This window comes from Lonchura striata, chromosome 8, assembly GCF_050655825.1.
Source record: "Lonchura striata isolate lonStrDom1 chromosome 8, ASM5065582v1, whole genome shotgun sequence".
NCBI classification, from domain to species: Eukaryota; Metazoa; Chordata; class Aves; order Passeriformes; family Estrildidae; genus Lonchura; species Lonchura striata.
This window is the reverse complement of record NC_140710.1, coordinates 18176540-18204443: the sequence shown is the minus strand read 5'-3', so window position 1 is coordinate 18204443 and position 27904 is coordinate 18176540. Positions and strand designations below refer to the sequence as shown.

The following is a 27904-nucleotide window of genomic DNA, read 5'->3' as shown; positions in this document are numbered from 1 at the left end:
CTCAGTAACCACAGCCTGCAGTGACCCACCTTGCTCAGCATCTGGAAGGGATGGAGATGTACACCCCTGAGTTCTTACCCAGGCTGCTGTACACAAAATCAGGACAACTGAACAGTTGCTGCAGATGGTGCAGTCAGGGGGCACCTCTCTGGAACTCCCACTGCCAAACTGCATTTGGAACCTGGACTCGTTCATTCATACAAATAACCTGGGAACAAAAATCTTGTCCACTTCTCATCACTGCTACCACTGCCATCGCCTTGCAGCAAATTGCAGTTTGCCCTGCATTGGTGCCATGGCTTTTTGGAGTGCTCTGCACCAGAAGGACTGGATATTTGGGAACAGACTAATGCTCATGCATGTGATTTAGAGGCAAGAAATGGCCCAGCCTTCCTGAGGAGAAGCAGCAATTCTCTCCTGTGTGGTGCCTGCCCCTGCCTTTGTAAGCTGCTCAGACTGAAGCTCTCCTAGGAGCTTTAGCCATTGAAATACACAGCACCTCTCAACAATATGGAGAAAAAGAGTCAGGCAGACAGATGACATGGATTATCTATAATAACATAAATTATGTCATCTGTGACCTTTAGTGCAGCACTGCTGTTGTAGACAGCATTAATGTAGAGAAGCCACACTAAGTAGAAAATTTTGTTTCCCTCTCTGTCTTAATGGTCAAAATGGCCACAGATGATTTGTTTCTGAGCTGTAGATTGAATCACTATAAATACCTGGCATAATTTAAACAAGTTGAATAATGTGAAAAATATTTTTTTTTTTTTTCAAAATTTAAATGAGTATGAGATTTTTAAATGTGGCAGATAACTTAGAGTAGCAATGCTCTGTAGGGCTTGCAGGATCACTCCTATAGGAAGAGGTTATACTGTGGTTGTTATCTGGAACTGAGTGCAGAATGGCTGGAGACAAGACAGCTTATTCAAGCAGCACAAAAGATGCGTCCAGTGCGTGGTGGGTTTCCCTTTTCACAGGAGCCGTGCAGCTCCAGGGATGGTGTCAGGTTTGCTCAGCCAAGCAGGGTGGGCTGGCTGTGGGCAGCCCCCGGGCCCTGTTCCCCCAGTCACTGCAGGGGGCTCAGCTCAGCCAGTGCAGTCCCTGCGTGTTCAGCCACACGGAGAAGCTTGGCGGGGTCAGCACAGGAGTTCCTGTGCATTCAGAGGGTTCCTGGTGCCACGTCAGCCCGTCTGACCTGCAGAACAGCCACGGTGGGTACACAGTGCAAAGTGATAGGTGAAGTTTATGTAGCACCTTTGCTGCAAGGAGCACATGAGCAGTGAAAAAGGGAATGGCCTGTTCAAGCAAGATGTGATTGTGGTTCTGCTTAATAGCAGAGGCCAAGCTAGATGCATATACTCACGAGCCTAACTGCATACAAATCAGTGAAGTCTTGCAGTACCAAGATGATCAGAACTCATTTTAAAGCTATTACAGTAATTTAAAACAAGATAGTTTTTTAAAGTACAGTGATGTATGCCTGTAATCTGTGTTTTTAATGATTTGCATGTTAGATTTTTAAAAATCAAATTCCTCCTCTGATTGACTTGAGTGAAAATCTAATCAAATTAGCATTTTAGAATATATGACCATTGTAATGCCATATTCAGAATATAATGATACTTTAGATACTTTAGCTGTTATAAAGACAGATAAATATGCAAGAGAGGCACTGTGGGAGACTTGGACTCTAATGAGGACTCTTCTGGTTTTATACATTTGGTTTTTATATGTTGTCTGTTACTTTAGTACCTACATATCGGTGTCTCCTCACTACTTGATGGTGATATAAGCAGTTATATCAGTTTAGTTAAGATCTCTTTTGTAATGTATTATTTATATTTGATACATAATTTTGATGTAATACTAATTTTAAAGTGTTTAGCAATTACTTATTTCTTTTCAGCTCTGTTTACAAGTTTTAATAGCTTGAAATTATAAAAATTATTATCACTTTCCTTTAGTGCACCATTAGTATGTTTTCATCTCGCTCTATTTTTTTTTTTAATGTTGTATGTTATGCGTTGCTTTGTCACATTTTAAAAACTGCTCAAAGGCCTTAATCAAACCAGAATATCCAAACTCTTCATAGGAGATTATTCAGCATTGTCTCATCCTTCCTCTCACCAACTGAAGTGGGAGTTTTGACTATTGAGGGTGGAAGTACTTGCTATTAATGCTAGAACTATTTGTATTATGACTCTTAGCATGAGATTTAGTGAGTTTAGGATATTGAGGTGATGATGAAAGGCATTGTGTTATTGAATGTGAAGACTAAAAGGCAGCAGTAGGTTCCTTGGTCATAACTGCAAGAGTTGACTAGAGCTCTTTTGTCTGCACTGAATACTTTACATTTAAATTAGGATTTGAAGTAGAGATGGAAGGATTACATGTGTGAGAGATGAATGAGGGAAAGTATTGTAGTCTGTGCAGGAGGAGGATAAGTGTTGTAGTTCATCTGCCGTAAGAGATGGATTACAATGCATCTGAAGTGGAAGAAGGCTTAGATAGGAATTATTAACAGTGATTTGCATTTAAGTAATCTATTAGTTCAATAATATATGTATAGTTATGCAGTGTGTAGTCTACCAGGGAAAAGTGGAGTTTATTTCTAGATATCTTGAAATTATATGCTGTTTACAGTATAGACATTTGGTAATAAGTCTGAAGCTTCCATGCAAAAAAAAAAAAAAAAAAATAGATCAAAACAAAAAGACAGGATAAACAAAAATCAAAACAAAACAAAAATCTGCAAAGGATCCAGCAGATGGGAAAAGTGTAGGCCCTTACCTCTTTTGGAAGGTTTGATTGCTAACAAAAAGTACTTGACAGGCAAATTTGCAGATGAAACACATACAGCAATGGTGAAAATGCACTTTCTTTGCACACAGGGGAAGCAGTAGTTATTTTACTGAATGTACTGAAAGCCTAGTAGAGCAGCTTTCAGAATCTCAATTTCTTCCACAGTCTGGAAGAGGAGGTTGCTGGTTGCTTTCTCTGTTTAGTCTCCCACTCGCCTGAGAGCCAGAATTTGGTGGGCAGTACTGACTGGGCTATGAATGTTTTCTATGGCCCTGGTGCACACATAGGCTATCAATAAGTACTGCAGGGTCTGGATCTGTATTTCCACCAGGAGATGCTGGATTGGAGTGTGGAAGAGCTAAGGCAGATATAGATATTGTTCTTTTCATCTCCTCCTGGCCACGGGGGTAAATTGGTGGGCTCTGTGGTTGAGTTGCTCAAGGAGCTCTTGAACAGATTCAAATGGATCATTTAGGCAACTTAAATGCAACTTCCTTGGCCCGCAGAGTTCTCAAACAGTGCTATGCTGCTCCTGGTGCCTGACCCAGCTCATTTAGCCCAAGTGGAATTACCAAACTCAGCTTAATGCTCACCTTGCTGGGTCAGCAGTATCTGTGACTGAGAAGCCAGTTGGTAACCACTATAGCAGCTAGGATATCCATGTTTTCCCATAGTTGTAACACAAGATTTATTCTTCCCTTTTAATAGTCTAGCTGGCATCTCTGAGGCTTCTTTTAAAGGGCCTAGAAAACACACAGTTCTAGGACTGCTGGAGTCAATCCCATCAGTACATGTAGCCCCAGAAGAGACTTGTTAAATCCAAGCAAACATGATTTTAGCAATGGTCTCAACAGCTCAGCTACCAGCCAACTTGCAGAAGGTGGGTAAAAGTATCTAGCAATGGTATTTTCAGGTGATTTACGGCATTCATATAGGAAGTGCATAAACTAAGTATATAGATATATGTATAAATGGTATATAGATGCACATGAAAATGTGAATACTGCATTGATTATTTTTACTTAGGCATCAGTAAAAGTAAAAAATCTTGCTTGAACTAAGTTTTTCCAGCACTAAGGCTTTGACTGATACTGATTCCTGTTTCCTAAACACATTTGAATACAGTTATATTTGCTTGCCTGACAGATATTTGTTAATAGCCATTCTGCTGACATCTTCTTTATGCTGCTGCTTAGGTGACAGAATTTCATCTGCATAAATGGGTGGAAAGTCCTTTCCTCACATGTCCAACAAACTGGAGACAAAGTGCCTGCCAATGTTTTAATTTCTTTTCCATGTTCTGGTTAGAGAGTGAGAAGAATGCTTTCACTCCACAGTGTCATGAATATGGTAATCTATGGAAATCACAGAAAGCAGGTACTTAAGTTAAGCACATACTGTACTACAGGAATCCCTGATGAATTCAAGTCTCTTCTGTTTAGAGAAGATGTTGTTGTCTATTAAGTGACAGACTGCCAGATGTTCATGAAGTAGCACAATAATGTGTATCAGTATCTTCTTTTCTTTACCCCAGAAGGTAACATTTTCTTTATCATCTATGTCATCCTGGCTTTTGATTGTAAATGTCTAAGCTTGCTTCAAATATTAACTCTTTTTTGTTTTATTGATGAATATTTCATTACTTCAGTACATTTGTAGAATGTAAGTTGTTGCTGCACTATAGTAAGCCTATAATTCTAAAATCTTTTCCCTCACTTGGTGTATATAAATCAAACATTTGAGTTGGAGTATGAAGAATAATTTGTTTCTGATTTGGAGCTAGAAGAGAAATTTGTGGCAGTGTTAGAAAAATTTAAAAGGAGAAATAATTGTTATTTTAAGTAATATTTCTACCTGCATGTTCAAGCATGGCACTGTATATCTCATGGTGAAGTTACTGCAATGTGTTTTCCTAGAACACATTATTGTTCTGTTTAGACTCAGAGTTACTGAAGGGCTGGGGGTTAGCTCACCCACTTTATATAATCATGGTTTAAAGAGCAGGCAGAATAGTTGAGTTACTAAATGCAATGGTATATGCACATGCTGTGGGCAGCAGAGATTACAGAACAAGTATATGGGCAGTAATTGCAGATTACTGAGACAGTGCTGTTTACCAAGCAAATAAAAGTTCCAAGAAAAAAAAAATGAAAACAACTGAAAGGCAGAGTTCTTTTTTCTGAATAATTGTTGTTTTCTGTCCTTTATTTTGATGGCATTCCCACATAATTAAAGGCACTGATGCCAGAAATGTCTCAGCTCTAAGAAAGAGAGCCATGAGAACCCTTTAGCACAAGGGACAAAGTCCTTGTGGCTTCTTGCTAATGCAACCACAGCAGCTCCAGGGGCTGCAGCAACTAATGTTGGCCCAGGAAACTCTCTATCAGGTGGAAACTGATAGAGTGAAGTATCTCATCTTCTGCAAGACACTCTTCTCCCACGTGCTGTGGGGAAGATCTTGCAGGATTGCCTGCTGGAGGTGCTGACATGAACCCTAGTGCCAGCTCTGACCATAGCAGTGTATGGGACTGACACTGAGAATAGCAGCTATATAAGAGGATTTAGCTTTGAATGCCTGAAAAAATGTCTAACAGAGTAAGAATTTACAGCTTCACTTTCTCCGTTTCTTTCATTAGTTAAGCAGTTTACCTGTGGGGAAAGTTTGTGCAAAATATTCTCTCCATATATCTATGAATATGAAAATGTGTGTTATTTGCCACCTTCAGAGGAATAGAATTCAGCTATTGTTGCTATTGTTGGGGTTTGGGAGTTTTGTTTTTTGGGTTTATTTTATTTAATTTTATTTTATTTTCCCAGAAGGAACAAGCTACCTTGACATTGTGACAAGATTTTGTTGTTGTTTCTGGTGCTGCTCTTGTTACTGGGACCTTGTGTTTTCTTTCTCTCTGGAAATGTTGGAGTCGTGTTTCACTGTATTCTCTGAGAACAAGGAAGAAAGCAGACACTGTTTCAGGAAACTTTATAGTAATCTTTTTGTTCTGTTATTGTTGTAAAGTTGCAAGAGGATGGAGGCAGACCACTGCTTGAAAATTGTAGCATAGTGTAAAGTATGTATATGTAAGTATTACATATACCTGCAGTATATGATAATAATTCAATTATAGGCAGCCATTTTGAGCACATCAGACTTTAGAAAGAATAAATAAGTATTCAGAATCAAATGGGGGAAAAAATATTAAAATTGAAACTCCTTTTTCTGGAAAACTTTATACAACACAAATAGAAGTTTTCCATGAACAAATGGAGGTTAAAACATTACCAAAACCTTTGTACTCTGGACATACGAAATTACCTATACAAATCTGATTTAAATTCTTCTGTCTCCTGGGCAGGGCAACTGTCTACCTCAACTAAGTGTTAATGTTTCCCTTATCTGATTGCCTTTACCATGCTCCCATGTCCAGAGATTCACCTGTTTTACCCTCCTCAAAGCCATTAATTCATGTCTGCAATCTTCACACCTTTAACTGTGTCTGAGGTAGTCACGTGGCTGTGTAGCCTCCCCAGGTGTTTCACTCTTAGATTTTACCTGCCTTGCCATTTGTCTCCCCAGTTCTTGAAGCCAGTGAGAAACCTTCCCAGATGTTGTCCCACCAAGGCAGCAAAGGGATGAAGCCCAGTTTTTCTGCTAATTTACAGAAGAAAGTGGCATCTGGGGAGGATAGTAAAACCAACCAGAGATCAGCTGTTCTTTGTAGGAAAGCAGTAGTCAGCACAGATTTATAGAGGGGGAAAAATGACATGGTAGATTAGAGGTCAGTTGATGTTACCTTTAACAAGGCTTTCAACACTGCCTCCCATGGACAAACTGGTGGAACCTGCTGTGGCTGATGCTGCTCTGATCAGGGAGTTGGACTGGACTGACCTCAACTTCCTTTACAATCTCAACCACTCTGTGATTCTGCCAAGGTCATTGATCACCTTTTTCTTTCCAATCATAAGAAAATTTGTATTTTCTCCTCTTTTATTCTGTCCTCTGAGGGAAAGCTGTTAAGAGATTTCAAAGAAAGATCTATTCTGAAAAACAAGACATAGAGAAGAGTCACCTCATTTGATTTCTAAAACACACTAGTGCTTACCACTATGTGGCAAAGTTTTGCTGTGATAATTATCCATCTGTTTACATAGCTATTAAATATGTGGGTCTTTGTTTGGTGCACAATCTACTGCAACCAGTAGAGACTATTTCAGCAGTGCAATTTCTACTCTCTTTAAGTAGTTCAGTTTGCCAGATATTTTTCAGTCTTTATTCTCTTTCTCACCTATTTTTTGCTATGTGCAAGTAGAGACTTCCACAATTCAAAAACATCAAGTGTGTGAAATCAAACAATTTGGCTTCAGTTTCATTTCCAGATTCATGAGGGACATTGTGACACAAAATTGTTTACATGCTGAAAGTGCAAAGGAGAGGAGGTACTGAAAAATATACACATACACACCTTCAGGTCTTAGTCTGGAGACAAAACTCAAGTATAAAAGGAATGATACAATTACATTAAATGTGGGAAATTCATACATGAGAGAAACAGTATTTTTTAAAAATATGTTGCCTCGTCATTAAATGATACTGCTATCCAAAATGTCCATTAGCCAGTGATCCCTAGAATTACTTATGTAAGTTCTTCCTTTACCTTGTGACCACTGTCCCCTGATAATCCTTTAGTTAAAATTACAGTGTTCAGTGTTCTTTTTGCTGCCATCTCATTAGCATACACTTCAAATCCACTGAGTACTGTAGGAGGCTGTTGCTTATTTTTGGTTTATGATGACACTTAACATGGTGAGCTGACCCTGGCTGGATGTTAAGTGCCCACCAAATCTGCTCTATCACCCCCTTCCTCAACTGGACAAAGGACAGAAAATATAATAAAAGGCTTCTGGGCCATGGCAATCAGGTTGGCTAATCATGATTTTCCTTTGATGAATCCATGCTGAGTAGTCCTGATGACCTTCTTGTCTTCCCTTTGCCTAGAGATGGCATCCAGGATCAGCCTTTCCGTCGCCTTCCCAGGGTTTGAGGTGAGGCTGACCAGCCGGTGGTTCCCTGTGTGTGCTCCTTGTCCTTTTTGAAGACTGGTGTGACATTTGCCCTCTCCCAGTTCTCAGGCATCTCTCCTGACTGCCATGATCTTTGAAACATGATCGAGCAATGATCCCTGGCAGTTCTTCACTACTTGTGGCTGCATCCCATCAGAGTCCATGGACTTGTGGATGTCAAATTTGACTAAACGGTCTTTAACCCAATCCTCCTTTACTGAGAAGTCTTTCTTTCTCCAGAAGTTCTCCCTGTTTTCCTAGGTCAAGGATTTCTGAGGGCTGGATTTGGAAGCAAAGACTGCAAAGAAGATGTGCAGTATCTCAGCCACCTCTGCAACCCCTTCAAGGCTCCTTTTTCCATGAAGTAGCAGCCCCTTATTTTCCCTCATATTCCTTTTGCTAGAGCGGTATTCATGTTGTCCCAGAGGCATTCCCACCATTCTGATGGACTCAGCCCTGGCCAGTGGCAGGTCCCTCTTGGAGCCAGCTGCCCTTGGCTCAGTCAGACACAGGAGAAGCCTCTGCCAGAGCCCCTGTAGCCCACCACTGCCAAAACTTTGCCATGCAAACCCAATTTACTGTGCCAGCTGAAATCTGTGTCTTCTAACAGTAGGTGGCATCCAGCCTCTTAGGAGCAGACAGGTCCCAGATAAGCAGCCCATGACTACATCATGGAGACATGCATGGATTTTCCCAGAGTAAGGATCAGACCAGTTTCCAAGTTAGAAATGAAGTCTGGGTCACCCGATGCCTATTGCACTGCCCCGTTCACCAGCCTGTTCCGCTGCCTAGGCTGCTTGCTGGTGTGCTCATAAAAACTGCAGCAATCTGAAGTGGAGGATTCTCTCCACTTTTAGCCATTAGGAAACAAGAACCTTTTTTAGTTCATAATATGCTCAATTACCTTTAGATTGATCTGTGAATAAATTATAATCAAAACAGACTTACTCACCTTAAAGCTCTCTGGCTTAAGGTTTCATTGTTGATTCATTAAGTTGTCAGTTCTCTATTGGCAGGGTAATGCCTTTTTATATCTGAATAGAGACAGGTTTAGTGGAAGATACCACTATCTTTAAATGAGCAGGATTTTGGTTTTTTGGTAAGAATTAATTCATCAATGATGAATCACTGGAAAAAGTATTCAAACAAAAATCACAATGTTGCTGAAGATTTATACAGTTCATCAGTTAAAAGGCAGCTTTTGGAAGCAGAGGTGGGGGGAGGATTTGGAGATTCATTTTCTTTCTGTAAAATAGCAAAATATTTGAAGCTTAAAATTTTGTGATAATGCAATTATAAAGAATGAAATAATTCCAGTTAATGTATTTATTTAGACTACATTCTTGATGTTACAACACAGAAACACATTGAATTATGTCTATATAGAGACAGATGGATACAAATAATGCAGCTATAGACATCACTGATACAGATATATAAGTAGACAAGAATTATCTAATTACTCTGTTTGTTGCAATCTTCTAAGCACTTGCTATGCTCCACATATTCATATTAATTGTTTTTTCTAGGCAGATGTTGGTCTGACAAAGATACCAGTGTATGGAGAGTTTAGTGACACTGGAATATCTGGAAATTAAAAAAATAAAACTACTATATAAAGATTTCAAAAGGAAACAGAGTTAATCACACCAAGCTCTGTGCTTGTGCTTTCATTGGGAATTTTGTTGTTAAATCCCCCATGTGCTTAGGAAGTTGTCCCCTACAATGATTAGAGGCAATTTAATTTTAAAATCTCTTCAATATCCATCTCTTCTGCAGTTATTTCAACATTTTTCACCTTTGCTATATCCAGTAACACACTTCATTAAAATATTTTTTGCCATTTCATATGGCCTTTGACTGCAAAATGTTTGAAACCACAGCTCTGAACAATAAGCAGTCTCCTCAACATTCCATATGTCTGAGCATTACTCATAAGGGGAACCATCAATAAGTCCTTCCTAAGCTCCTGAGGCTACATTTTCATGTATTATTTATTACTATAGAAAAGATTGCTGGTTTTCAGTGTTGTTTAATGAAATTTGGCCTGGCTGCTTGTGAACTGCTAGACCCCAAACACAAAATAACCAGGCCACTTGTAAGGGCACACAGGCACCTTCTGAGAAGTCACTGGAAGCTCACTGTGTATTGTGCCCAAGCCTGGACCAAGACCTACATGTTTCCTTAATTATTTTAAATTCCATTTAGCCAAATTATTGATTGAAAAACAGCAAATATGAAGGTTGGAGGACAGTTTTGTAGATTAATCATAATTTATGTTTAAAATATGTGGAATATATGGTTTAATTTAACTGCATGCATGTCATTACAAAACATCTGAATTATGGAAATGAAGGCATTGCACACTTCTCAAAATGCCCGCTGTACATTCCAGCTGGCAGCTATGTTAGATATAAAAATCTAAATACTTCCATCTCACAACTATGAAAATTAATTGACCTTTGTAATTCACTTTTCACCTATTCACAAAAATATATTATTTTTCTACAGTTTTCTTTAGATCACCTATTTAATTTCAGTATTTTTAGTGTTTATGTCTGTAGAGATTTGGCGTATATTAAGAGAACAGGAAAGTAAAGGATTTATTCTGCAAGGATTTGGCTGCTGTTCCCAACGATGATCTTCAATCAGTCAAGCCATGAACAACTGTCTCCTCTCTCTACTACTTCAGTTAAAACCTCAGCAAAATTAGCTTTGCTACCTACTCTCAAAGTCAGCAATTCAATTCCTGGCCGGACAGGAAAGAATCCAAAAACGCTTTGTCATCAGGACTCCTGCCCTCTCAAACCAAAGTTGTTGGCATCAGCACATAAATTATGGAGAGGAAATAGTTCCTTAGTGACACAGCTACTACTTATTCATAGCCAAAAATATATTTATAATCGATTCAGCATAGGAGACATACAAGAACACTTTTTATCAAAATTCGTAATTTTAGAATTCGGCAAAAAGTTTTAGGTTTTCTAAAAGTCATATAGAGAATTGAGTTTATGTGTGTGTGCTTTAGAGCCTATTGATTTGATTGGTTTTAGACAAATTCTTCTTTCTTTGCTGTTTTAAAATAATTCTGCTTTTGCTGCCTTATTTGACTTCAGTATGTAAGGCCACCACCTCATTGATGTTTGCTCAAAGCCTGATTTTAAGATGTCCTAGAACATTTCATGTTCAGCAACTGCATAGAAAGGAAAGTTTGATGTCTGTAAGGAAGCCTTGAACATGACATGCAGGAGCAGAATTCCCATTGAACAGACAAAATCAGAGCACTCTGCCAGTGGGCAGACTCAGCTACTCCATTTGGAGCACACGGGATGTGCAGCAGCCCCAGTCCTGCCCTGCTGCTGCCCAGACTGTGGCTGTGGCCCAGAGCAGGGCTCCATCCCACCCTGCAGGAGGCACCTCTGGAGAGCTCCTGGACGTGGCAAGGCTGGAGCTGACTTGCTGTTAAAAACATATTGAGGGCACAAACCAAATCTTGGAAGCAGCAGAGCATTTCAAGATGTCACCCTCTGGTTGTATGCTCAGAGTACCCAAAAGCCACCAGCCAAGCAAGCTTCTGTTTGTCATAGCAAGAAGCCTGAGGTGCTAAGGTTGGGTATTGTGACTGACAGAGATCATTGAGGAATTCTTCTCCTAAGGATTAGCGTAAGAGCAGGGTAACCTCTTCTGGATTTACTTCATTTTAAAAAGTAATAATTTGTAAATTTTTAAATAATCCAGGGTTTAAAATTCACATTGAAATTCCCTCTTAAAAAATTGATAAGCACAGCAGTACTGTATCTTGTTCGATATGCTCTTTGAGGTTGTATTATTAGCGTGAATTAATGCCAGCAGCTGCTCAGGCTATGTATCCCCTGTTACTACCTGCTGCTTTCTGCAGTACTGCTGTAGTTTCTGAACAGGCTTGAGTTAGGTGGAAAAAATACTTCTGCAGAATAAGGAACTAGTTTCAGGGGAGGAAGGACATGGCATATTGCATCAAGCAAAAGTCCATTTTTCTACTGTTTTTTGCTCACCTAAATCTGTGATCATGGCACACTACAGTTGTCCGTGTCTCTTCCAGGTAAGCAATAGGATTTTTTTTTTGTTCAGGAAGATGAGTGTTTTAGGAAATCTAATCCAGCTCTTTCGTGTTCTTGGGTGAGACATGAATTTTGCAATTCAGTGAAATCTTCCTCTGGAGTTTGTTTAATTGGGTTCAAGGACTAAATGTTGCAGAAAAGATTGTAAGTGGGACATAGAGGAAAATTAGGATACTATAATGTGTTTCAGTTAATTTGGTGTTTGTTAGCCTTACTTTGACAGGTCAAAACAGCCTTCTGTTATCACACTGCCAAATACATTTTTGTAAGCTTTAAAAATATGTATTGATTTATTCAGATATTGATACAAGTAATCTTGAATACTGGTGGAATCTTTCTAAATAAATGGATAATTTTATATTACCTTTCCACATAGTATAAAATGAAACAGAAATAAAGTTAGCATTTGAATTATTTAACATGATACATTTTTATATATAAGCAAGTATGCAATGGGGAAATAGACTGTTGGATTCTGACCTGCAATTCAGCTATTTTTCTGCAGTGAGATATTAATATTTTAATATTCAGTATATATTTCCAAGTCAGATCACAGTGTTCATATTTGATTTTTATTCACTTCTCACTCTGGTGCAGTCTTACTGATTTCAATTGCAGCTTCCTGAGTAAGAAGCAAGTTGCAGTCAACATGGACTCAAGGTCTCACCCTTGGGATCAGACTCATCTTTTTGCTACACCCACTAACTAAGCATAATCATGTTTACTGATTTTTGTTTCAGAAACTGCCCAGTTTTGGGCCTTACCTGGAGCAACGCAAAAAGATAATAGCTGAGAACAAGATAAAACTGAAGGCACAGAACATGGCTGCTGAGCTTCCTGAGAAAAAACACTTTGTTCCAAAGAAACCCATTCCAGCAATCAAGGTAACAAAAATACATGCATAAGAAGTGATAGGCAGTTGACATGTACAGTCATTTTTAGCAGTTTGAGTTGGTTATTATTGCTTTTAAGCTTGTTAGAGGGCATCAAAGACAACTCTTTATGCAGACTTTCTAGCTTTTAACCAAAATCGATGGGAAATGATTTGTGATGTACGTGTACAGGTATTTCCCTAATGTCATTTTTCAGAATTAAGATATTCAGGCAATGGATCAGTAGCTGCAGATCAAGCAGGAGTGATGCCTTGAAGAACAAAGCAGAACTGTTTAGGATTTCTTTCAGTTTGAATGCTGCAGTACGAGCTGTTTTGCATGATACCTTTTGATTACATGTGCTGCACTAAATGCCTCCATCCCTCATGTAGGATCGATGGCAAAGGCTGGTGTTCAGTACATAGAAAGGCTGTGTCATAGGTTTAGAGATTGAACTTTTAAAGCTGGAGAATGTTTGTCTAAGTAGCTGATCCACCGTCTACAATGAGTAAATGTCAAGATAAAAATAAAACCTGTGATCCCTATCTACTGCATAATCCATACATTGAAGCTTTTCCCTTCCCTTAGGTAGTCAATAAATATCAATAAAATGAAACTACATGAGTTAATTATTCTAGGTGTTCACTTCAGAGCTTACTTAAACTTCAAGTCTGAATAGGAAAAAACATTGTTTTTCAATCAGGATTCTCATGGAGACCATTTATAAAGCAATATGAAAATTTCATCTGTTGACCTTGTTGACTGTTTTCTTCATATATGGGAGAATATCAGATATCTGCATGAGCAGATGTGTAAGAATTCTTGAAAAAATAAGGCCAAACATAAAATAGAACATGAGCTGTGTCTCAGAAAACCACATAATTCCCAAGAGAATTTTGCAGTTTACTGATACATCCAGTATTCCAAGCTAACTGGTAGGATGGCAGAACCATGGATAGCAGACAAGGAAAAATTTTGAATCGTCTTCCTGTTTAAGTTAATTAGTTTGCCACCTCTGCAGACCTCTCTCAGGTTTCTGGATTGCTTATTTTGGTTTATGCCACACTTTTGAAAACCCCTCCCATCCGAGGTTCTCTTACACACACACACACACACACACACACACACACACACACATATATATATATATATATATATATATATATATATATATATATACACACACTAAGTTCCAAAGAACAGCAATCTACTCTTTTTTACTCACTATGATAAGCATTTTCAAAGCCAGCTTGACCTCAGAGGTTTCATGGTTCTGTTCTCCTTGCAGGAAAAGTATTGATGTAGGGAAAAAGAGAAAGAAGAAGCAACAGCCAATAACTGCATTTTCAATGAGATGGCTTGCTTCTGAAAAACAGCAGAAAACCAAAAAACTGGTAACCATCCAAAAGCAAGTAAACTGAATGAAGGGAAAAGTTTAGCAAGAGGGAAAAACAGACATGAAGACTAGGAAAAAAAACCATTAAAAAATTGAGGTCAATAATTTATTACACCTAACTCCAAGTAGAAAAGCAAAGAAAGATCCAAGTAGTAGGAGATAGATTAAAACAAAGAAAAAAGAGCCCATTGCAGAGGAAGAGGAAAATTAACTCCCCCAAACAGAAACATCTGTTTACACAGATATTGAATACTTCTGAGTGGTGTCTGAGGATCTTCTCAGCCAGAGAAATCAAGGTGTCATCTTTCTCACCCTGAAGCCCTTAAAAGGAGACAGGCGCTGCCCAAGCTGACTCCTGGCAGTATTTCAGTCTGACCCTCTCTTTCGAAGGGAATGTTCTCACCATAATGACAGAACCAGCAGTGGGAGGTGTTGATTGGGTCTGCATGGCAAGCTCTGATAGAGGTGGGGCTGCAGGGGTGGCTTCTGTGAGAAGCTGCTGGAAGGTCCCCAGGGCCTGCCAGAGGCACTGGCAGCCAGCTGCAGGACAGACCCTGCTTCTGTTGGTAGCGCTGGCGTGACTGCGTATTCCACACCACGGCTGATTCATTGGCACTGCAGCAGCGGCAGCGCCGCCGGGATAACGTCTTCTAAAAGGCAGAAAAAACAGCAATTTCAGTCACAGGGAGGAGTGAGAATATGGCCTCTTCAGGGATCTGCTTGATAGAGGATTATGAAATAAAGCGCTGGAGGGAAGAAAGGCCCAAGCAATCTGGTAATACCCAAGATTCACCTCTTCCAAGCTCAGGAGTGATGCACCCCAACAAAGAGGAAGTCGGGGAAAAATTCCCAGACGCCTGCAGAGCTGTACAGAAGCTCCTGGACAAACAGACACAGCGAAGCGCATCCCTCAGAGAGTGATCAAGATGATCAAACAGCAGGAGCACCTTTCCTATGTAGGCAGACTGAGACTTGTGGTTATTCAGCCTGAAAAAGAGAAGGCTCTGGGGGCACTATAGGCTCCATTCCTGTACCAAAAGGAGAAGGCAGTTTCCCTTGAAAGAGCTATGACCCCTGCATTGTCTGGTTGTATTTTTGGGGGGTTGCTACAAATTTCCTGATGCCTTCCCAAAACTTCCTCATCCGTCTAATTGGCTCTTGTGTTGGTGATATGTAAATTACAGCACTTCTATAAATTCCACATGCTGTCAAATTGCCATTTATTTGTTAATTTAAAACCCCTCTGTGATTATCAAAAACCTAATTTATTTTTGATGTCTTTTACCATGGCTTTTCTCTTTATTTCATCTATTTTTCAATATTAACTGAAACTGCATATTTTGATATTTGGCAGAGTTGTTTATTCTTTTCTCACTTGTATGTAATATTAGAAATTGTGCTCTATGTGGGTATGTGCCCTGGATCTTTTCTTTTCAGTTGCAGTTTTGTACAGCTCACACAGATGTATTTGCCTACCTCAGGTTGCCTCCTTATTGCTTTAATTTCTTTCCTTATATGATCCTGTGTTTTTCTTCCTAATAATTTAGTTTTTTGTCCTTCAGGGCCTATACCACAATATTCAGTCACCATTTATCTGCTTATTTTATTTCCTCCTTTTTCTTATTCCAGAAGGCTTGCTGTAGAGATTGTTTAGTAGTCCAAACATTCTGGCATAGCTCTCTTAGCTAGGGCATGACATGCTGTTCCACCTGCTGGAAAAATATCCACGGAGATCCTCCAGCTCAAATTCCTTTTGTTTGAAAATTTTTTCACCCTTGTTGGTACAGATACATTTACATGGTCTTTTGCACATACATATATGCAAGTCTTTTTTTGCTGCTGTGTATGTAGCTGTCTAAAAGCCAGCACTGCAGGAGGCATTAGCCACATTCAGTCCAGTGCTGTGATAAATCTCTAAAAGCCTCTTGGGAAGTGAGGAATATTGAAGTAAGGACAGCTCTATTTTGCCAGAACTACTTTGTACCATTTGGATCATTTCTGGCATGTATCTGTGTGTTTAACATGAGTCGTTTTGTGCTTGCCTGCCTGGAAAAGGCCATATTGTAATCTTCATCATAGATGTGGAGATGTTACATATTTCAGGTGGAACTATGTGTCTTCCCTAATTTATGGGCCTCTAAGGCTGCTTCTCCCACATGAATCACAGAAATAATCTCCCCTGCAATAGCCCCTAATGGTCTTGTCTTCTCTTCTCTTCTCTTCTCTTCTCTTCTCTTCTCTTCTCTTCTCTTCTCTTCTCTTCTCTTCTCTTCTCGTCTCGTCTCGTCTCGTCTCGTCTCGTCTCGTCTCGTCTCGTCTCGTCTCGTCTCGTCTCGTCTCATCTCGTCTCACCTCAGAGAATATTCTCATTATTTATAGTGGTTAAGTAAATTTTAGTCTTTGGATATGGGGAGAAATCCTAGAAATCCAAACTTCCTCTTTCCCTCCCTGATCTGAGTGTGGCAGAAAGACTCCTGAAGTGGCTCAACAATATAATATAATAGAAAAAAATAATTTCAGTTGGAAGGGACCAACAATGACCATCTAGTCCAACTGCTGGACCACTTCAGGACTGACCAAAACATAAAGCATGTTGTCAAAGGCATTTGTCCAAATGCCTTCCTCTTAAACACTGACAGGCTTTTACCACCTCTCTGAGAAAACTGATCCAGTTCTTGACCAACCTCTCAGTAAAGAAATGCTTTCTGCTGTCCAGTGTGACCCTCCCCTGGGACAGCTTTGAACCATTCCTACATGTATTCTATCACTGAATACCAGGGAGAAGAGATCACAGGTCTCTCTTCATTTCCCCCACCCAGGAAGTTGTAGAGGGCAAACTACAAACTAGACAAGCCCAAAGGCCTCTGTTGCTCCTCATTGCAGCCCTTTCCCCAGCTTTGTTGCCCTGCTCTGGATGCACTCAAGTACCTTCACGTGGTTCTGAATGCTGGAGCCCTGCGCTGCAGGCAGCCTGCCAGGTGAGGCCGGGCAGTGCTGCCACAGTGGGATGCTGGCCTCTCTTGGGCAGCTGTGTCATGTTAGCTGTGCCCCAGGACACAGCTGTGAGCCCTGGGCTGTCCATGTGTGCAGCTCTCTGGCCACAGAGAGCAGGCACAGACTTTCCCTGGCATTTTCCTGGGGAAGGCTGTGAGAAGATCAGAGAAAGAATGAGAAACAATTCTTATCTCCACTTGCTGCACCTGCTGTTGTGCACATGTGGAACGTGTCATAGAGATTTGTTTACCAAAGGGTGATTTCTTGATCTGCCAATGGTGATGGTGTTTGGATTAAAAGACCAAGTAGGTAAAAGCTGTATTGGACTGGCTCTAAGGGTTACTGAGTTTCTTAATAAATATAGTATAACATAGTATAAGATGATATAGTAGAGCAATTAATCAGCCTTCTACAATCATGGAGTCAATGCTCATTATTACCTGGCTGGGGGCCTGTGGTGACAGTCCAGGCACAATACTGACCCACACCAAGCTGTGCCCAGCAGCACCCCCAGATCCCTTCCTGCAGAGCTGCTCTGGGTATATTTCTGCCTGGTGTTACTCTCTCCTTAGTGCACAATCTGGCATTTGGACTCGTTACATTTCATGCCATGAATCACTGCCCAGTGCTCCGGGGCACTGTTGGTAACACTGCAGTGACTGCGTATTGCACGTCATGGCTGATTAATTGGAACAGCACTACACTAGTTATGGGGGCTAGTTAGTTTGCCTCTGATCAGGACAGTTCCATGAGATGTCAGTGGTGTCTCCTACCTTCTTTTCTCTTGCAGCTTTCTTTAATCTAGAATGTATCTGTTGGCAGGATCAGCAGAAGTTACTTACTTTGATAAGCTGCTTGTCCAACTGCATTTTTTCACTGTGATAGTACCTGTTCATCTAGTTTTATAAAATACCTACAAGTTCCCTGGATTTTAATTTAGTTTAAATGAAAACTTGTATCAGCTCTACAGTTTTCTGGTTCAAAGAAACACGCTCAAGCATATTAAACAACATCATAGCTAAAGCAGAAAATTGAGACACTATGTTCTGCTAATACTTTACCTTTTTTGAACATTGATCACTGTATTCCAGCCCTTTATTTTTTGCTCTGTTTAGCCACTTCATGGCTAGTTAATTTTGGAGCTCTCTTGTGTCATAGGCCTCTGTCAGAGGTCTTGTAAAACATTAAAATTACTGGGGTTTTGATTTTTAAGAGGAATTTTTTTTAATTCATTACTTCACAGTCTTCATAAAGGAACGTGATCAGTACAAGAGGCATAATTTTCATTATAGAAACTATAGTGAATTGTGTCACAAAGCTTCATTTAAGTGGACAACTCACAGGCAAGCAATGTGATTTTTTGTGATTGTCCTGTGTTCAGCCAATAACTGGACTCAATGATGTGTGTCCCTTCCAGCTCAGGATATTGTGTGATATGGTATGATTCTATGATTTTACTTATTTTCTAAGGCCCACTTTAGCTAGTATTGCAGCTGTTATACTGAAAACAAGGCTTAGAGATCCCTAAATCTCAGAGTACCTTTAGTAGCTTTTTTTTAAGTATTGGCATAGTGTCTGTAATGTTTCAAGAAAAGTTAGTTTTATATATCTATTTTTAAGCTACTTTACTGTAAATTGACCTTGGTCATATACCCTCAGATTCTGGTAACTTTTTTTATTCTTTAATCCACTGTTTTATTTCTAATGTTTCTTCTTTTCATCCCTCGCTCTCTGACTATGCCTCACCTTTATTGCCAAAAAAGATCAGGTGGAAGGCAGGTACTTCCCTAATGTGTGTTCCCTTTGACTTGCTTTATGACATGCAGGACCTGCACTGAGTATGGCTTTCTAATCAGAGGCCTGTGATGTTCATCATCTGTAGGACACAGCGTGGTCTTTTACAAAAGCATCTGCATAAAGATGGACACAGCAGGTCTACAAGGATCAGAGCTGAACCACGAATTGCATTTACAAATAGAGATTTACTATTATGATGACTAATGAAAAGCTAATCATCATAAAATGGTTGATTCATTAACATTAAAATGCACCTATTGTAGAATTCCAAAACTAATATCCTGCTGAACAGATCTTCTCCTTGTGTATACTCAAACTCACATCTATTTAGCTTAGTGACAAAAAGAATTTTTTTTCTGTATTCATTAGTAACATAAAACTAATGGATTCTCTGATTCTCTCCATAGCAACTGAATTCCCTGACAGTTCCAGCTGCAGGAAAACATTCCTTTCCAGTTTTTTCAGTTATGTTGAGAAAAGGAGGAGAGCACAGCAGTAATCAAAGAGAGTACTCTAGGTCGCTGCTGTCGCAAAGGTGCAAATTTAACTTCCAATTTTGATTTTTTTTGGGGTTGTTTTGTTTTGTTTTTAAATTGCTGCTGCTAATGCATAAGCCAGAAAGAACACAGCTTGACTTTCAGAACCTGGCTTCTGTTTGCAGGTCTGGCAGTTGGCAAAAAAAAAAAAAATTAATCTGTAAACAGTGGAAATTTGATCCAGAGGCCATTGAGATATACTAAGTGTGGAATCCCATAGTGCCATTTTAGACAGTTGCTTTTTGGAGTGAAGCTGCTTTAAACAGTGAAAGCTGATTATTTCTTGGTGCACTGTTTATTTTGTTCCAAACATTTATGATTTGAGAAAACAAGAAGCTCTGAGATGCTGTAAAAGAGTGCACCTGCAGAACATCTTTTAAGTACCATTGCTTTTTTTGCCAATAATGTCTTGAAACTTTGCAAATGAATAAATATACAGTCTTTGCTTGAGAGAAAGAAGAGATTAGAAGACACAACACCAATGAGTGTAAATGAGTAGTAAATCTTTGACACAGTCTTTTGAAATCACTTTCAGGCCTCTAAAGTGCCATCATGCTCCCTATTTGGGATTCTAAGTTCCCAAAAGTGTATTTTTGTGAGCTGTGAGAAGTGAGACTTGGTTAAAAATGCAGAAATCACCATGCCTTATGCATTGTTTTTGTTATTCCCTTTCTAAGTTTGTAGCTGGAAAAAATAAATTTTGATCGTATTGTTTCAAGCAACCATTTCCTGAGCTATCTAATGCTACCCTAAACCTTGGACTGTCTCCCCCATCTTCTCCAGCTGTTTCCCTGGAAGGGCATTAGCCACTTCACTCATTTCCCATTTAAAAAGCCTTTTCTAATTTCTAGCTTTGAATGTATTCATGGCTGGCTGACAATCGTGTGTTCTTGTGCCAACATTTTCATTTAACTTAAATAGCTCTTTTTCCTCCTTGATGTATATATAGAGAAAGACATTATATTCCTGCTTTGCCATCAGCTTCCTAGGCTAAACATCTTGTAAGGCTGTTTTTGTCTTCTCTCATAAGTAAGACACTCCATTCCACAGTTACTGGAGTAGTACATCTCTGTAACCTACTTGAGCTCTGTGGGTTTTGTTAACACCCAAACAATATTTAAAGAATATAAATGTCAATCTAGAACCTCCCTGAGAAAATTACCTATGCTTTCTACACATATGATTTTTTAGACTGAAAAGCTCTTCGCTATCAGGAATTTCCCCCTCTTTATCCTTTTGCAACATAGGCAGGCAGTGGAAAGCTACTCAATTCTATCTTGTGCAGGTTTTACATAATTTCTTTCAATTCTTGAGCACACAGCTCATCACTTGCAGGCAACGTGGATTTGTGGCAGTGGAATATTTGAGGGCTGTATACACACAAGAGAGGCTCAAGGATACTTAGTGTTGCTGGGGCCAGCAGATCACACAAAAACACATGTATTTTGAAACCTGTAGCAGGTTAAAAATTCAAGGCTTGTCAACAGACAAGCCTACATGAGAGTTGAAACAAACTGGAGCTGAAGTCTACCACTACAGTATTTCAGCTGACACAGAAGACTGCAGACACCAGAAAACTGCTGTAAATCCAGTAAATCTATGAATGTTTCTGATTAAGAACTGGAAATGAAATGATGGAGGTGTAAGCAGTTCCTAGGATATCACATTTGATTTAGTTACCGTAGTTCATCAGTGGAGTAAAGGGCACAGTAAAGGGCTTCATGATCAAGCATGGTTCTAGTGAAATGCATTAGCCAGAACACTTTCATAGTAGTTAATTGACCTTTTACAGTAGTTTAAGCAAACAGATTTTACTTCAAATTTGCAGTGATTTTGGGCCATGCACAAAATCAGCTTGCACAGCTCGAGTGATGAGTGTTAACTCATTAAGCTGTGATAACTTGTTCACAGTCATCTGTCCACGCTCATCATGCTGCCTTTAGCAAAGTGCCATAGCTGTTTTATGCTGAAAGAGCATTAATGTTCTCTGCATGTTGCTGAGAAGAACTGGAAGGCTTTTAGTATTGAATGAATGCAACCAAGGTATTTCACATGGCAGCAACTATGGGGTTTGGCAGAGAGAAAACATTTGAGTGTTTTTGGAACAAGGAAACAGTACAATGTGCCAGTCTTACCTCCTGGGCATAGGATTTTTTAAATTTTCTAGCTGAACAGTCACTAAGAGAAGCTTCATACATCCTAATACTGCATCCAGTGAACAAAGAAATCTGTCTCTGCATAAAGATAGGATTGTACAAGTGCTGATGACCAGGTAGACCTCGTTCTTTCAAAAAGTAGTGTTGGGTTTTCAAGTTCTTAGCAGACTATGAAGATAAGGTTGGACTCATTTCTGCATTTAATATATGTAGCAGAGATTTCCTTTTTGGTGTATGCTCTGCTGGCATATGCCTTTTGCAGCACTGATACGTAAGGTTGATGCAGCAAGTTCCTATTTGTGAAGTTAACAGATCTTGCAGGATTAGACCCAGAGCTTACTTCTGTGCAGTATTTGCAATAAATTTATGATCATGTCATTTGTGAACCTTGCTAAAGAGAGAAGAGCTATTATTGTTCTCTCTCCATTTTTTCTTTCCTTGCTGTGAGTTCTTAAATCTGTGCTAGTGAGAAATGACCAAAGATGATCTGATTAGATCGTGTCACTCTCATTCCATTTTGTTCCTTGAAGTTTCACCCAATCATGGCAAAACAACAGCACATACAAAATCAAATACTAAATGTGTAACCTATTTGTAGAACGTGTTTGTACACAATGTATACTTGTGTATACTGCCTACGTTCGAAATGTGCCTGTATGGAAAATGCTTTGTATTTTACAGGGGGCATGAAGGTCAGCTATTTGGAAATTTATAAGAAAAATCCTAAATCTCATCAAAATGCGTGGCCAAATCTTCCTCATTGAAGTACTAGAGAGCGCTCCAGTGCAGCTGTACAGACTGCCTAGGTATCTTATAAACGAGTCAATAACTTTTTTTTTCCCCTAGGATGTAATTGGAAAAGCACTGCAGTATATTGGAACATATGGTGATCTGTGCAACACAGAGCAAGTTGTGGCTCTGATTGATGAGGAAATGTGTATCAACTGTGGCAAATGCTACATGACCTGTAATGATTCTGGCTACCAGGTAAGAGCACAGCTGTAATTAGCAGAAAGGCACAATGAGTTATCTTTCTGCTGCTGGGAAGAAAGAATTCACCTTCTGTTAATGAGCAGGTGGTAAAAACAGATGCCTAAAATGTTGAATTCAAAGCCCATCATGCTCCCAGGCTCTGGCTCACAAGGCAGTCCAGACCAGGGCTGGTCCTGTGAGGCTGCACAGACCACGTCAGTGTCCTGACTGCAACTGGGGTTCTTGCTAAGGGGAAGAAACTAAGAAGCCCCAAGTTGAATGGCAGTAAATGTAACTCTTGGTGGTTTTCAGGTTCATGAGGGAGAAAGGGAAGAACACATCCCTTCCCACCAAGGGGATGTGGGGAGACATGGGCTGGTCTTACTGCCAAATGCTTTTTAAGAAACCCAGGTCTTGTTCCCTCAGAGTAACCAAACTAACTCAGGTTTCAGGCAGATAAGGTTTTGTTTTGATCTTGATTGAGTTATGAGTCCTTTCTCCAGGAAAACTGCCAGGGTTTTTTGAGCAGCAGGTTGAAGCTTGCAGAAATCATTGTGACCAGAAAATGGCCCAATTTTGAGCTGAGGATCCTGTTTGCAGCAAAGTATTTCTCTGATTGCTCAATATGGGAGCAAGATATATGAAAAATATCAGCATGTCTAGGTGCCATCCCATGCCATGTCCACTGGAGGTGATGGACTGGTCTGCAGTAAAAAAGACAGTACCGGAGAAAGAAAATCAAAATATGGTCTAGCATAACTTTCACAGAATCCAGTATGCAGCAAGCAGTAATTTCTGCATGGATGTTTTCATACATCTTAGTCTGAGAAGAGCTTGTTAAAAAGACATACTTTAACTGAGCACCAAGTGTCCTCTGGATACCTTGAGTTTTTGTTTGTCTTGAATTCAGTCTAACCAATAATAAGTCTGATGACTTGTATTAGATAAAGTCACAGAAAGAAGTCTGCCATTGCAAATCAACTGCATTTGAAAGAAGTATGTCAGAGCAAAGGTTTTTTCCACTGATACAAGAAAATTAATGGTGTTTTTTTTCCCAAAAATAGATTACTACAATAGGCTTTTAACTGTCTAAATTTCTTAGTGACATTGCAATCTTCACCTTTCCCCTTACATCAGATTTATCAGGAGAATTATATTTTTCATATAAACCTTAGAGAGCATAAGATTGGATTTAGATTTAGTAAATTTTATTTTCTGTAACTGGAAATAAAAATCAGCACCAAAACAACTAAAGTTTAAACTCCCGGAAGGTTTTCTAAGCACAAAAGAAAAATGCTTTTTCCTTATTTAATTAAGGAAATTGAAAAGAAATTAATTGAACACAATTGCAAAGGAATGCTTAATTGCAAGTAAATCAACAACCCCCCTCACCTTCAAAACAGCATCTGCTTTATGGTTCCCTTTGTTTCAGAAATATCCATGCTGTTCTACACAGCTGTCACCTTGTATGACTCCAGCAGAAAAGCTTGCCTTAATTTAAAGTCAGCACTGTAGTCCCAACTTCCTCTCCCTCTTTGAAGTCCCTTTCAAGATGTGCATTGTTGTTAGGGAGAAAGAAAGAAAGAAGTCCTCCTTAAATACTCACGAGCCAGAGCTCTCTTTGTGCTCAAGCTAAAGTAAAACTCAGAGATCCAGAGCAGGCACTACAGACTTCGTGCCCTTGCTGGTTGCTACAGCAACTTCTGTGCCTTCCTAGCACTGAAACCTCAGATGCCTCAAATCTGCCTTAGGAGCCAACCTGCAGCAGCACCAGTACTTCCCATCACCTCCCTGCCTCTCCCAGAAGCTGACAGTGGTCAGGGAGATTTGCTAAGGCTCTGCTCGTTCGCCAGAGTTCAACTTTCAGGCTTGATTTTCCCCCCTAAACTCTTTAAAGTGGACATTCAGTGTTTCTGGTGCTTTTAAAAACTTTTTACTTTTCTAAGTCTTGCTTCTTGAATATTGACACTTTGCAGTTGCATGAAGCTTTTGTTTTTGCTTTTAATTGCCATTTCCGTTATAACCAGAAGCTTATATCATTGAGACTGCAACTGTTATTTCACATTCAAATACACTTATCACACTAATTGGTAATGAGGATTCACTGCGTGGAACGTAAGAACAGAGCAAGCTCTGCCTGTCCCAAACTCTGATATTCCTTTCAAAGATTTGCAAAAAAAAGTAATCAGATGAGACACAATAAGCTGTGTTTTTCTATGCTGTTTATTAAATTTGATTGTTTATGCAGTGCTGAAAGTAAAAGTCAAAAGAATGCCTTGTGATGGGCATTGTGCAGAAGCTGTACAGGTGTGGTCTGGTGTCTCCTCTAAACCAATAACCTCAGCACATTGCTACCTTAGGAAATGCTCGCTTTACATCAAGGAGAAATACCCTCTGAGAATTTAAATATCATGGTGCAAACTCCTCCTTTTGTAACCAGCCCCTGTGGCCCGTGAGCTTTTGCCGAGGTGTAATTTGGCCCAGCTCTCTAATTTCAGTGGCTGGAGAGGGGTTGTTTTTGTTCCCTGCCGGTGGAACAGTTGCTATAGCTGCAGTGCAGAATCACACCGAGATGCCTCGGAGCGTTGCAGCGCAGGAAATGCAGACGCTGCAACGGGAGCAGTGCTGACCTTTCCTGCGCGTGACACCAACAATGTTTATTCCTGTTTGCAGGCTATCCAGTTTGAGCCCGAAACCCACCTGCCCAGGGTTACTGACAGCTGCACGGGCTGCACCCTGTGTCTCAGCGTGTGCCCCATCATCGACTGCATCCGCATGGTTTCCAGGACAACCCCCTACGAGCCCAGGCGTGGGCTGCCCCTGCCCTGAGCCCCCGGCTGCGGCAGCTTCACCTGCTCCGATGCAATTGATTTGCTTTCTAATTAGTCCTTGCAAATCTACTCCTATAAAAAATTGGTTACACCGATAGATGGTACGGCGAACACCGCTTTCCAGTTACTACTTTTGCAGCGTTTAAGTTTTGAAATTACAGAAAGGTGGTCGTGGCTGTCAGTTGTCCACTGTTTGAAGTGTAACTTTCTTGTTACAATTCATGCTGTGATTTCAAAACTTCTCTATAGACTCTTTAATCTCTGTGTATTTTCTGGCTGGAAATATAATTAAGAAAGCATTTTTAATGAACTACAAATCAATGTACAAGCTAACTGTTTTCAAGGAGAGCATTTTGTAATTAAACATTACATTTAGTTTTAAAAGAGTTTCTTAGAAGATGTAATTAACTACATAGCATGCAAACAAAGCGATGTGGCTTCTATTTTTCTATAGACAGAAATGAAAGAGAGTTTAAAATAGGATTTAAGAACTGGATTAATCACTTTCAACTACTACAACATATGGTAGTGTATTTTTATAATCCTTTCTAATTCTTTTTCACACTAGTCACTTTATAGAATAAATTTGCTTTGCACTGACACATGCTGGACTCTTCAGATCTGTGTGTTGCATGGGTGGTTTGATCATTACTTTCCCCCCTCAGCGAACGCTTATAACAACTCTGCAAACAGTCAGAATAGCTTATTAGGAAGTCCAGGTTTCTATCAGGATTCTGAGAAGCAACATTTTTTGCTCCAAGCTCATCCTCTAAGTAACTTTTTAATTGTGCCAATTAATGTTCCAGAATGTACATGTTTCAGGTCAGGGATCTGATTGCATGCAAACGGACTACACACCCTGCAGGCTGTGTTTGCCAAACACAGACACACAGAGTAAACTGGCAAGGTGATTTCTCCCAGTGCTGTGTATAGTTCTAGCAGTTTCACAGCCAAAAATAACTAAATAACTACAGAATCATCTGTCTTATTAAACAGTATCTCAATTTTAATCCATTTTTCACTCACAGTAGGAACTTTCTAATACGAAAATATTGCTGTCTGCTTTACTCCGCTTAAGAATATAAAGCCTTTAGTCTCATAACAATAATAAATGATCTATCAGTTCAATTTCTTATACTGTATATTGTGAGCAGCAAAAGCTTTGATTAAAAAGATATCCTGGCTTTTGTTTCTTGACTTATGAATTGAACACTGAATTATAAATAAATGTTTAAGCCAACTTGGGTTTGTTTGTGATTTTTCTTTTTGCATTTATTAAACAGATTTTCTTTATAGAGCATTGTCAGTTGGTGTTTCATAATCTCTAAGATTCACTCCAGGAACCATTAATGAGTTAACTCACATGTACATTGTTCCATTGATTGCCTAGAGTGCAGAATATATCGTGCTCTTTGCCCCTCTCTGGCACCTCTTTGTCTGCCTTTTACTTGCCTTCCTTTCACCTTCCTTCCCCACACATATAATGTAAATTTGAACATTTTCAAGTGTCATTTCATTTAGTGTCCTTGCTCCACTGTATTGCTGGTGCTTTGGGCTTGCTTGTCAGGCTCAAGTCCAGTAATAGTTTTCTTTTTTTATTTTAATTTTCCTGTTTATCATTGTGGATTTTTCAGACTCAGATGAAACAGGAACAGACAGTCATACTGCTTAGGAAACATTTGTTTGCAACTTCTTTAAAGCTCCTAGTCTTGCAGTAGTTTCTTATCTTACATGAGCTACTGTGGACTCACAGGGAGAACAAGTTGTTTTGTGAATGTTGGTGACAAAATTTGGAGAGTCTCTGCATGTGCTGCTTGTCCCTCTGCTGAGGAACTGCCTAAGAAGCAGCATGCCCTTGAGTGGGGCAGAAAAAGACATCAAAAGCAGATGGTCTGAAAATAACATTTTATCTTCTCAGACAGCAGATGCAAGGAAAGGTAGCTGTCTTCTCCCAGGCTGCTACCATGTACTTCTTGTTCTACATCCTGCCTACCACGAGCCCTGTGGGTGAGAGGGGCTGTGTCACCTGTGGCTGAGCAGGGCAGCCTCTGCAGGTTCCTGCATCCCCAGACCCAATTATCTTACTGTCCTGAAGGATCACATCTGGTAGGGTGGTTTCTTTGAAATACTGGACAATGCCATGAGACCTAATTTAAGTAAGCACAGGTACCTGATGAACTTAGCAGCAAAATCAGAGCTTTTCCAAGAATATTCAGTAGTCACAGGACATTAAATATTCCACAGTGGCTATAAAGTAATCTTTGGAGAGGTAAAGGCATTCTTTGTGAATCGAGAGTATAATCAAGAGTATAATTTGTTTACTAAAGAAGAAATAATGTTATAGAGGCTTCTTTCTTACTACCCACCCTCTGCCCCACTCTTGT

General features: G+C 39.7%; 1 protein-coding gene across 7 annotated transcripts in view; it reads left to right on the top strand.

Annotated features, from left to right (window-relative positions):
- The window catches only part of DPYD (dihydropyrimidine dehydrogenase), a 349713-nt gene extending 322953 nt beyond the window's left edge, over nucleotides 1–26760 (top strand). For all 7 annotated transcript variants that reach the window (XM_085586539.1, XM_085586538.1, XM_085586535.1 and 4 more), the window contains 3 exons: nucleotides 12707–12850; nucleotides 22564–22704; nucleotides 25363–26760. In XM_085586539.1, coding sequence (XP_085442665.1) covers nucleotides 12707–12850; nucleotides 22564–22704; nucleotides 25363–25518 — 441 coding nt within the window. In that variant the 3' untranslated portion in view covers nucleotides 25519–26760. The remainder of the gene's footprint in view (nucleotides 1–12706; nucleotides 12851–22563; nucleotides 22705–25362) is intronic.
- The last annotated feature ends 1144 nt before the right edge of the window (nucleotides 26761–27904 follow it).